Consider the following 13,164-nt stretch of genomic DNA (forward strand, 5'->3'; position numbering starts at 1 on the left):
CGCTGGTGCCGCACGCGCTGGCACAGCTGGCGCTGGTGGTGATGGTGATGGTGGTGATGGTGGTGATGATGATGGTGATGGCGTGTCTCTGTGTCTCTGTCTGTGTGCAGGTGTTGATGACGATGCAGGTGGTGTGAGTCACCCAGCCTGGCTGGGCCTGACGCTGCTGTTTGCGCTGGTGCCGCACGCGCTGGCACAGCTGGCGCTGGCGCACGCCCACAGAGACCTGGGCAGAGACCGTCCACTCATGCTCATGCTGCACGCTCTGCAGCTGGGGGGGGTCACAAGGTCAGTGGGGGGTCACAAGGTCACGTGGGGGGGTCACAAGGTCACGTGGGAGGGTCACAAGGTCAGGGGGGTCACAAGGTCAGGGGGGTCACAAGGTCAGGGGGGTCACAAGGTCAGGGGGGGGAGGGAGGGGCAGAGACCGTCCACTCATGCTCATGCTGCACGCACTGCAGCTGGGGGGGGTCACAAGGTCAGCGGGGGGTCACAAGGTCACGTGGGGGGGTCACAAGGTCAGGGGGGGTCACAAGGTCAGGGGGGGAGGGGGGTGGATGGGGGGTGGGGGGGGGTGGGGGGGGGAGAGGTTAGGGGGTGTCTGTGTGTGTGTGTATATGTGTGTGTGTAACTGTGTGTGTAACTGTGTGTGTGTGTAACTGTGTGTGTGTATGTAACTGTGTGTGTGTGTGTAACTGTGTGTGTGTGTGTCACTGTGTGTGTGTCACTGTGTGTGTGTCACTGTGTGTCTGTGTGTGTAATCACTGTGTGTGTTCACTGTGTGTGTGTCACTGTGTGTCACTGTGTGTGTCACTGTGTGTGTGTGTCACTGTGTGTGTCACTGTGTTGTGTGTCACTGTGTGTGTGTGTCACTGTGTGTGTGTGTGTGTGTGGTCACGTGTTGTTGGTCCACTGTGTGTGTGTGTCACTGTGTGTGTGTGTCACTGTGTGTCACTGTGTGTGTGTCACTGTGTGTGTCACTGTGTGTGTGTGTCACTGTGTTGTGTGTCACTGTGTGTGTGTGTGTGTCACTGTGTGTCACTGTGTGTCACTGTGTGTGTCACTGTGTGTGTGTGTCACTGTGTGTGTGTGTCACTGTGTGTGTGTGTCACTGTGTGTGTGTGTCACTGTGTGTCACTTTGTGTGTGTCACTGTGTGTGTCACTGTGTGTGTGTGTCACTGTGTGTGTGTGTCACTGTGTGTGTGTGTGTGTCCACTGTGTGTCACTGTGTGTCACTGTGTGTGTCACTGTTGTGTGTGGTCACTGTGTGTGTGTGTCACTGTGTGTGTGTGTCACTGTGTGTGTGTGTCACTGTGTGTCACTGTGTGTGTGTCACACTGTGTGTGTCACTGTGTGGTGTGTCACTGTGTGTCACTGTGTGTGTCACTGTGTTGTGTGTCACTGTGTGTCACTGTGTGTCACTGTGTGTGTCACTGTGTGTGTGTCACTGTGTGTCACTGTGTGTGGTCACTGTGTGTGTGTGTCACTGTGTGTGGTGTCACTGTGTGTCACTGTGTGTGTCACACTGTGTGTGTCACTGTGTGTGTGTCACTGTGTGTCACTGTGTGTGTGTCACTGTGTGTGTGTGTGTGTCACTGTGTGTGTGTGTGTGTCACTGTGTGTGTCACTGTGTGTGGTGTGTCACTGTGTGTGTCACTGTGTGTGTGTGTCACTGTGTGTGGTCACTGTGTGTCACTGTGTGTCACTGTGTGTTGTCACACTGTGTGTCACTGTGTGTGTGTGTGTGTCACGTGTGTGTGTCACTGTGTGTGTGTGTGTCACTGTGTGTGTGTGTGTGTCACTGTGTGTGTCACTGTTGTGTGTGTGTGTGTCACTGTGTGTGTCACTGTGTGTGTCACTGTGTGTGTCACTGTGTTGTTGTGTCACTGTGTGTGTGTGTCACTGTGTGTGTGTCACTGTGTGTTGTCACTGTGGTGTTGTCACTGTGTGTGTGTGTGTGTCACTGTGTGTGTGTGTCACTGTGTGTGTGTCACTGTGTGTGTCACTGTGTGTGTCACTGTGTGTGTGTGTGTGTCACTGGTGTGTGTGTCACTGTGTGTGTGTCACTGTGTGTGTGTCACTGTGTGTGTCACTGTGTGTGTCACTGTGTGTGTGTGTGTGTCACTGTGTGTGTGTCACTGTGTGTGTGTGTCACTGTGTGTGTGTGTGTGTCACTGGTGTGTGTGTGTGTCCACTGTGTGTCACTGTTTGTGTGTGGTGTCACTGTGTGTGTGTCACTGTGTGTGTGTGTGTCACTGTGTGTGTGTGTGTCACTGTGTGTGTGTCACTGTGTGTGTGTGTCACACTGTGTGTGTGTCACTGTGTGTGTGTGTCACTGTGTGTGTGTGTCACTGTGTGTGTGTCACTGTGTGTGTGTGTCACTGTGTGTGTGTGTGTGTCACTGTGTGTGTCACTGTGTGTGTGTGTGTCACTGTGTGTGTCACTGTGTGTGTGTGTCACTGTGTGTGTCACTGTGTGTGTGTGTCACTGTGTAGAGCGGTAGAAGCGGTGTGGACCTACCGTGCGCTGGGCCGTGTTGAGGAGCCGTACTGCAGCCTGGTGCGCAAGATTCGTGTGTCACGTGACGGCAAGCAGCACCACGTGATACGCGAGGTGACACACTCACTCACTTACTCAGTTACTCACTCACTTACTCACACACTCATACACTCACTCACTCATTCACTCAGTAACTCACTCACTCATACACTCACACAATTACTCACTCACACACTCACTTCACTCACACACTCACACACACACTCACTCACACACTCACACACTCACTCATACACTCACTCACTCATTCACTCACTCACTCACTCACACACTCACACACTCACTCACTCATACACTCACTCACACACACACTCACTTGCACACTCACACACTCACTTACTCACTCATACACTCACTCACTCACACACTCACTCACTCACACACTCACACACTCACCCACTCACTCACTCACACACTCACTCACACACTCACTCACTCACACACTCACTCACTCACACACTCACTCATACACTCACTCACTCACACACTCACTCACTCACACACTCACACACTCACCCACTCACTCACTCACACACTCACTCACTCACACACTCACTCACTCACACACTCACTCACTCACTCACACACTCACTCACTCACACACTCGCTCACACACTCGCTCACACACTCACACACTCACACACTCACACACACACTCACTCACACACTCACTCAGTCACTCACTCACTCACACACTCACACACTCACTCACTCACTCACACACTCACTCACACACTCACTCACACACTCACACACACACTCACACACTCACTCACTCACTCACACACTCACTCACTCACACACTCACTCACACACTCACACACTCACTCACTCACACACTCACTCACTCACTCACACACTCACTCACACACTCACACACTCACTCACTCACTCACACACTCACTCACTCACACACTCACTCACACCTCACACACTCACTCACTCACTCACACACTCACTCACTCATACACTCACACACTCACTCACACACTCACTCACTCACTCACACACTCACTCACACACTCACACACTCAGTCACACACTCACACACTCACACACTCACTCACCCACTCACTCACTCACTCACACACTCACTCACACACTCACACACTCATACACTCACTCACACACTCACTCACTCACTCACACACTCATACACTCACTCACACACTCACTCACTCACTCACACACCCACACACTCACACACTCACACACTCACTCACTCACACACTCATACACACACTCACACACTCACTCACTCACTCACACACCACTCACTCACACACGCATACACTCCCTTCTAGACTCACTCACACACACACTCACACACTCACCACTCACACACTCACACACTCACTCATTCACTCATTCACACACACACTCACACACTCACACACTCACTCACTCACACACTCACTCACACACACACTCACTCACTCACACACCCACTCACTCACACACTCACACACTCACTCACTCACACACACACTCACACACTCACTCACTCACCAACTCACACACGCACTCATTCACTCATTCACACACACACTCACACACTCACACACTCACTCACTCACACACTCACTCACACACACACTCACTCACTCACTCACACACTCACTCACTCACACACTCACACACTCACTCACTCACTCACACACTCACTCACACACTCACTCACTCACACACTCACTCACTCACACACTCACACACTCACCCACTCACTCACTCACACACTCACTCACTCACACACTCACTCACTCACACACTCACTCACTCACTCACACACTCACTCACTCACACACTCACACACTCGCTCACACACTCACACACTCACACACTCACACACACACTCACTCACACACTCACTCAGTAACTCACTCACTCACACACTCACACACTCACTCACTCCACTCACACACTCACACACTCACTCACACACTCACTCACACACTCACACACTCACTCACTCACTCACACACTCACACACTCACTCACTCACTCACACACTCACTCACTCATACACTCACACACTCACTCACACTCACTCACTCACTCACACACTCACTCACACACTCACACACTCATACACACACTCACACACTCACACACACACTCACACACTCACTCACTCACTCACACACTCACTCACACACTCACTCACTCACACACTCACTCACACACTCACACACTCACTCACTCACACACTCACTCACTCACTCACACACTCACTCACACACTCACACACTCACTCACTCACACACTCACTCACTCACTCACACACTCACTCACTCACACACTCACTCACACACTCACACACTCACTCACTCACTCACACACTCACTCACTCATACACTCACACACTCACTCACACACTCACTCACTCACTCACACACTCACTCACACACTCCCACTCAGTCACACACTCACACACTCACACACTCACTCACCCACTCACTCACTCACTCACTCACACACTCACTCACACACTCACACACTCATACACACACTCACACACTCACTCACTCACTCACACACTCATACACACACTCACACACTCACTCACTCACACACCCACACACTCACACACTCACACACTCACTCACTCACACACTCATACACACACTCACACACTCACTCACTCACTCACACACCCACTCACTCACACACTCACACACTCACTCACTCACACACACACTCACACACTCACTCACTCACACACTCACACACTCACTCATTCACTCACTCACACACACACTCACACACTCACACACTCACTCACTCACACACTCACTCACACACACACTCACTCACTCACACACTCACTCACACACCCACACACTCACTCACCACTCACTACACACTCACTCACACACTCACACACTCACTCACTCACACACTCACTCACTCATACACTCACACACTCACTCACACACTCACTCACACACTCACTCACTCACACACCCACACACTCACTCACTCACTGGAGGGGCGCCTGTATAGTGATTTTGGTTGTTGTGATAGTGGTTGTTGTGGTGGTGGTGGTGGTAGTGATAGTTGTTGTGGTTGTTGTTGTGGTGGTGGTTGTGGTGGTGGTTGTGGTGGTGGTGCAGATTAGCCGGCTGGAGAGGCGCCTGTATAGTGATTTTGGTGGTTGTGATAGTGGTTGTGGTTGTTGTCGTGGTTGTTGTGATAGTGGTTGTGGTGGTGGTGGTGGTTGTTGTGGTGGTAGTGATGGTGGTTGTTGTGGTGGTTGTTGTGGTGGTTGTGGTTGTGGTGGTGGTTGTGGTGGTTGTGGTAGTGATAGTTGTTGTTGTTGTGGTTGTTGTGATAGTTGTTGTTGTTGTTGTGATAGTTGTTGTTGTTGTTGTGGTACAGGTTAGCCGGCTGGAGGGACGCCTGTACGCTCACCGCGCTGCGTTCGCACGAGCGATGGTGCTGATGGTTGTTGTGGTTGTTGTGGTTGTTGTTGTCATAGTTGTTGTTGTTGTTGTGGTTGTTGTTGTTGTGGTGTAGGTTAGCCGGCTGGAGGGACGCCTGTACGCGCACCGCGCTGCGTTCGCACGAGCGATGGTGCTGATGGTTGTTGTGGTTGTTGTTGTTGTTGTTGTGATAGTTGTTGTTGTTGTGGTTGTTGTTGTTGTTGTTGTGGTGTAGGTTAGCCGGCTGGAGGGACGCCTGTACGCGCACCGCGCTGCGTTCGCACGAGCGATGGTGCTGATGGTTGTTGTGGTTGTTGTTGTTGTTGTTGTGATAGTTGTTGTTGTTGTGGTTGTTGTTGTTGTTGTTGTGGTGTAGGTTAGCCGGCTGGAGGGACGCCTGTACGCGCACCGCGCTGCGTTCGCACGAGCGATGGTGCTGATGGCGTTTCTGGGCTCAGCACCACAACTCACGCTGCAAGCCTACATCACTCTGCAACAACACAGCGTCACAGCCTATAGGGGTGGGTCACTGTGTGTGTGTGTGTCTGTGTGTGTGTGTCTGTGTGTGTGTGTGTGTCTGTGTGTGTCTGTCTGTGGTAGTGTAGCGGTTAGCGCGCTGCGCTATGAACCTGGCGACCCGGGTTCGATTCCCGCTCACGGCTAACACCAGTGACGATTATCTGAACCGGTCCTGGGCCTCCCCTAGGTCGACTCAGCCTTAAATGAGTACCCGGTGCGGTGTGTAAACATCGCCACTAGGGAGACAAAGGCGGTCGGGCGTGGTGCTGGCCACCCACCCCATCGTGTACCGTTCCGGCCTTCATAGGTGCTCGCTAACAGCACTTGCCCCTACAGTCTGTTCAGGCTATACGGGGGATCTTTGATCTTTGTGTGTGTGTGTCTACATCACTCTCCAGCAACACAGCATCACAGCCTATAGGGGTGGGTCACTCACTGTGTGTGTCTGTGTGTGTGTGTGTCTGTGTGTGTGTGTGTCTGTGTCTGTGTGTGTCTGTGTGTGTGTCTGTGTCTGTGTGTGTCTGTGTGTGTGTGTGTGTCTGTGTGTGTGTGTGTCTGTGTGTGTGTGTGTGTGTCTGTGTGTGTGTGTCTGTGTGTCTACATCACTCTGCAACAACACAGCATCACAGCCTATAGGGGTGGGTCACTGTGTGTGTGTGTGTCTGTGTGTGTGTGTCTGTGTGTGTGTGTGTCTGTGTGTGTGTGTGTGTCTGTGTGTGTCTGTCTGTGTGTGTGTCTGTCTGTGTGTGTGTGTGACTGTGTGTGTGTGTGTGACTGTGTGTGTATGTGTGTGTCTGTGTGTGTGTGTCTACATCACTCTCCAGCAACACAGCATCACAGCCTATAGGGGTGGGTCACTCACTGTGTGTGTGTGTCTGTGTGTGTGTGTCTGTGTGTGTGTGTGTCTGTGTGTGTGTGTCTGTGTCTGTGTGTGTCTGTGTCTGTGTGTGTCTGTGTCTGTGTGTGTCTGTGTGTGTGTGTGTCTGTGTGTGTGTGTGTCTGTGTGTCTGTGTGTCTGTGTGTCTGTGTGTCTGTGTGTGTGTGTGTGTGTCTGTGTGTCTACATCACTCTGCAACAACACAGCATCACAGCCTATAGGGGTGGGTCACTCACTGTGTGTGTGTGTGCCTACATCACTCTGCAACAACACAGCATCACAGCCTATAGGGGTGGGTCACTCACTGTGTGTGTGTGTGTCTGTGTGTGTGTGTCTGTGTGTGTGTGTCTGTGTGTGTGTCTGTGTGTGTGTGTGTGTCTCTGTGTGTGTCTCTGTGTGTGTGTGTCTGTGTGTGTGTGTCTGTGTGTGTGTGTCTGTGTGTATGTCTCTGTGTGTGTGTCTGTGTGTGTGTCTGTGTGTGTCTGTGTGTGTCTGTGTGTGTGTGTGTCTATGTGTGTGTATGTGTGTCTGTGTGTGTGTGTGTGTGTGTCTGTGTGTGTGTGTGTCTGTGTGTGTGTGTCTGTGTGTGTGTGTGTGTCTGTGTGTGTGTGTGTGTCTGTGTGTGTGTGTATGTCTGTGTCTCTGTGTCTCCAGGAGTACTGATGGCAGTGTCTCTACTCTCTGTCTCTCTGGGTGCCCTGGTCCTCACCCTACTCGCCGTCCGAGTCCGCTTCGACCGCGTGGAGTTGTGTGTGTCACCGTGTGTGTCTCTGTGTGTCTCACTGTGTGTGTCTCTGTGTGTGTCTCCGTGTGTGTCTCTGTGTGTGTGTGTCTCACTGTGTGTGTCTCTGTGTGTGTCTCCGTGTGTGTCTCTGTGTGTGTCTCTGTGTGTGTGTGTCTCACTGTGTGTGTCTCTGTGTGTGTCTCACTGTGTGTGTCTCTGTGTGTGTCTCTGTGTGTGTCTCACTGTGTGTCTCTGTGTGTGTCTCTGTGTGTGTGTGTCTCACTGTGTGTGTCTCTGTGTGTGTCTCCGTGTGTGTCTCTGTGTGTGTCTCTGTGTGTGTGTGTCTCACTGTGTGTCTCACCGTGTCTCTGTGTGTGCAGGTTGTGTGTCTCACTGTGTGTCTCACTGTGTCTCTGTGTCTGTGTGTCTAGGGGTACTGATGGCAGTGTCTCTACTCTCCGTCTCTCTGGGTGCTCTGGTCCTCACCCTCCTCGCTGTCCGAGTCCGCTTTGACCGCGTGGAGTTGTGTGTGTCTCACTGTGTCTCTGTGTCTCACTGTGTGTCTCACTGTGTGTGTCTCTGTGTGTGTCTCACTGTGTGTGTGTCTCACTGTGTGTCTCTGTGTGTGTCTCACTGTGTGTGTCTCTGTGTGTGTCTCACTGTGTGTCTCTGTGTGTGTCTCACTGTGTCTCACTGTGTGTCTCTGTGTGTGTCTCACTGTGTCTAGGGGTACTGATGGCAGTCTCCCTGCTGTCTGTCTCCCTGGGTGCCCTGGTCCTCACGCTACTCGCTGTCCGAGTCCGCTTTGACCGCGTGGAGCTGCGTGTGTCACTCTGTGTGTCTCACTGTGTGTCTCTGTGTGTCTCTCTCTAGGGGTACTGATGGCAGTCTCCCTGCTGTCTGTCTCCCTGGGTGCCCTGGTCCTCACGCTACTCGCTGTCCGAGTCCGCTTCGACCGCGTGGAGCTGCGTGTGTCACTCTGTGTGTCTCACTGTGTGTCTCTGTGTGTCTCTCTCTAGGGGTACTGATGGCAGTCTCCCTGCTGTCTGTCTCCCTGGGTGCCCTGGTCCTCACCCTCCTCGCTGTCCGAGTCCGCTTTGACCGCGTGGAGCTGCGTGTGTCACTCTGTGTGTCTCACTGTGTGTCTCTGTGTGTCTCTCTCTAGGGGTACTGATGGCAGTCTCCCTGCTGTCTGTCTCCCTGGGTGCCCTGGTCCTCACCCTCCTCGCCGTGCGAGTCCGCTTCGACCGCGTGGAGCTGCGTGTGTCACTCTGTGTGTCTCACTGTGTGTCTCTGTGTGTCTCTCTCTAGGGGTACTGATGGCAGTCTCCCTGCTGTCTGTCTCCCTGGGTGCCCTGGTCCTCACCCTCCTCGCTGTCCGAGTCCGCTTCGACCGCGTGGAGCTGCGTGTGTCACTCTGTGTGTCTCACTGTGTGTCTCTGTGTGTCTCTCTCTAGGGGTACTGATGGCAGTCTCCCTGCTGTCTGTCTCCCTGGGTGCCCTGGTCCTCACCCTCCTCGCTGTCCGAGTCCGCTTCGACCGCGTGGAGCTGCGTGTGTCACTCTGTGTGTCTCACTGTGTGTCTCTGTGTGTCTCTCTCTAGGGGTACTGATGGCAGTCTCCCTGCTGTCTGTCTCCCTGGGTGCCCTGGTCCTCACCCTCCTCGCTGTCCGAGTCCGCTTCGACCGCGTGGAGCTGCGTGTGTCACTCTGTGTGTCTCACTGTGTGTCTCTGTGTGTCTCTCTCTAGGGGTACTGATGGCAGTCTCCCTGCTGTCTGTCTCCCTGGGTGCCCTGGTCCTCACGCTACTCGCTGTCCGAGTCCGCTTCGACCGCGTGGAGCTGCGTGTGTCACTCTGTGTGTCTCACTGTGTGTCTCTGTGTGTCTCTCTCTAGGGGTACTGATGGCAGTCTCCCTGCTGTCTGTCTCCCTGGGTGCCCTGGTCCTCACCCTCCTCGCTGTCCGAGTCCGCTTCGACCGCGTGGAGCTGCGTGTGAGCGCACGAGCCGTCGCCGTGGCGACCGCCTGGCGCGCCATGGAGATCTCCACACGCGTCACAGTCCTTGTGCTGTTCAGCTCCGCGTGCCGGGTACACGTGACACACACAGTGACACACACAGTGACACACACACAGTGACACACACACCACGTGACACACACAGTGACACAAACAGTGACACACACAGTGACACACACACAGTGACACACACACAGTGACACACACACAGTGACACACACACACAGCATGTGTCCCTGTGTGTGTGTGTCACTGTGTGTGTGTGTGTCACTGTGTGTGTGTGTCACTGTGTGTGTGTCACTGTGTGTGTGTCACTGTGTGTGTGTGTGTCACTGTGTGTGTGTCACTGTGTGTGTGTGTCACTGTGTGTGTCACTGTGTGTGTGTCACTGTGTGTGTGTGTCACTGTGTGTGTGTGTCACTGTGTGTGTGTCACTGTGTGTGTGTGTCACTGTGTGTGTGTGTCACTGTGTGTGTTGTCACTGTGTGTGTCACTGTGTGTCACTGTGTTGTGTGTCACTGTGTGTGTGTCACTGTGTGTGTGTCACTGTGTGTGTGTGTGTCACTGTGTGTGTGTCACTGTGTGTGTGTGTCACTGTGTGTGTGTGTCACTGTGTGTGTCACTGTGTGTGTGTCACTGTGTGTGTGTCACTGTGTGTGTGTGTCACTGTGTGTGTGTGTCACTGTGTGTGTGTCACTGTGTGTGTGTGTCACTGTGTGTGTGTGTCACTGTGTGTGTGTCACTGTGTGTAGGAATGGACTCTGGCTGTAGTGTTAGTGAACCTGGCTGTGTTTGGGCTCATGCCGTGGGTCGGCCTCTGGAGGCAGCGACGATTCTTGCCGGAGCACCCCAACACAACCTACGGTACCTACACCACTAGTACTACTACACCACTAGTACTACACTACTACTACACTACTAGTACTACACTACTACTACTACACTACTAGTACTACACCACTAGTACACTACTACTACTACTACACTACTACTACTACACTACTACTACTACACCACTAGTACACTACTACTACTACTACACTACTACTACTACACTACTACTACACTACTACTACTACACTACTACTACTACACTACTAGTACACTACTACTACTACACTACTACTACTACACCACTAGTACTACTACACTACTACTACTACACTACTACTACTACACTACTACTACTACACTGCCACTACTACTACACCACCACCACTACTACACCACCACTAGTACACTACTACTACACTACTACTACTAGTACACTACTACTACACTACTACTACTACACCACTACTACTACACTACTACTACTACACTACCACTACTACTACACCACCACCACTACTACACCACCACCACTAGTACACCACTACTACTACTACACTACTACTACTACACTACTACTACTACACTACTACTACTACTACACTACTACTACTACTACACTACTACTACTACACTACTACTACTACACTACTACTACTACTACACTACTACTACTACACTACTACTACACTACTACTACTAGTACACTACTACACTACTACTACACCACCACTACACCACCACCACTACACCACCACCACCCACTCACCCACCCACCCCCCCACCCACCCACTCACCCACCCACCCACTCACCCACCCACCCACCCACCCACTCACCCACCCACCCACTCACCCATCCACCCACTCACTCACCCACCCCCCGCCCCACCCACCCCCCCCCCCCCACCCACCCACCCCCCCCGCCCCACCCCCCACCCCCCCACCCGCCCCACCCAGGCGCGTGCGGGGCAGCCACATCCTCCGTGCTGCTGTCCCTTCTCTTCGCGGCAGTCAACGCCTTCTGCTGGTCGGCGCTGCGCCTCCAGCTCTCCGCCCCCGAGCTCGTGGTGAGCGGCTCCGGCACCGGCGGCTCCGGGGACCGCCCCCTTCGCTGGGCCGCAGCCTTCTACTCGGCACGCCTCCTGGAGAACACCGTCCTGATCCTCGCCTGGTGGTTCACCGTGGCCGGCGACGCGTCGGCACCGCCGCCGCTGTGCCCGCCGGCGGCGCTGGCCAAGCTCACGGCGGCCTACGCTCTCGTCGTCGCCCTCATGGTGGTCTTCTACCGATACTGCCACCCGTGCCGACGGCTGCTGCGGTTCCGCACGGGCTGGGCACGGCTGTGTCCCGCGCCGAATGGCGGCGGTGACGGCGGTGGCGGTGACGGTGGCGGTGATGATGATGATGATGATTATGAGGATGAGGAGGAGGAGGAAGAGGAGAAGGGGAGATGCTGGGAGCGTTGGTGTGGTGGTGCTAAGGGTGGCGGCCATGGTGGTGGTGATTGTAAAGGCACTAGAGGTGGCGGTGGTGGTGGTGGTGGCGGCGGTGGTGGTGGTGGCGGTGGTGGCGGTGGCGGCGGTGGCGGTAGTGGCGGCGGTGGTGGTGGTGGTGGTGGTACGGGAGCTCCCCTTGTTGCCGGCGAAGAGGAGGAGGATGACGAGGGGGAAGCAAAGGATTCTGGGAGGCTGATGGTGGTGGCCACTGGCCCTGCCCGCAGCTCCCATGGTGGTGGTGGTGGTAGCCAGGTATGAGAACCAGGGTGGTGCTGGTGGTGGTGGTGGTGGTTGTTGTTGTTGCTGCTGCTTATCGACAGCCGCTTGTTAAGGCTACACGGGGGATCTTTGTCTTTGTTTGCATGTGTGTGCGACTGAAATTGTCGTGGGCGTCCCCTATGTCGACTCAGCCTCAAATGAGTACCTGCTACGATCGCCACTTGGGAGACAAAGGCGGCCAAGTCACCCACTCAGCAACCCACTCACCCACTCAGCAACTCACTCACCCATTACTCACCAATCCACTCACCCACTCAACAACTCACTCACCCACTCACTCACCCACTCAGCAACTCACTCACCCATCCACTCATCCACCCACTCACCCACTCACCCATCCACTCATCCACCCACTCACCCACTCACTCACCAATCCACTCACCCACTCAGCAACACACTCACCCACTCAGCAACACACTCACCCACTCAGCAACACACT

General features: G+C 53.7%; 1 protein-coding gene across 1 annotated transcript; it reads left to right on the top strand.

Annotated features, from left to right (window-relative positions):
- Positions 1 to 110: 110 nt before the first annotated feature.
- On the top strand, positions 111 to 13,158 carry LOC133339321 (endoplasmic reticulum membrane adapter protein XK-like; the record flags this gene model as incomplete). The annotated part of the gene is made up of 7 exons (XM_061547439.1): positions 111 to 288; positions 2,497 to 2,614; positions 6,359 to 6,503; positions 8,830 to 8,925; positions 9,998 to 10,191; positions 10,872 to 10,983; positions 11,908 to 13,158. Coding segments are annotated over 7 exons (1,640 nt in total), but the record flags the coding sequence as incomplete, so codon positions are not given.
- Positions 13,159 to 13,164: the final 6 nt, after the last annotated feature.

The sequence above is a fragment of the Lethenteron reissneri genome, unplaced genomic scaffold (assembly GCF_015708825.2).
Source record: "Lethenteron reissneri isolate LAM-NWPU_2019-01 unplaced genomic scaffold, ASM1570882v1 scaffold_181, whole genome shotgun sequence".
Lineage (NCBI taxonomy): Eukaryota > Metazoa > Chordata > Hyperoartia > Petromyzontiformes > Petromyzontidae > Lethenteron > Lethenteron reissneri.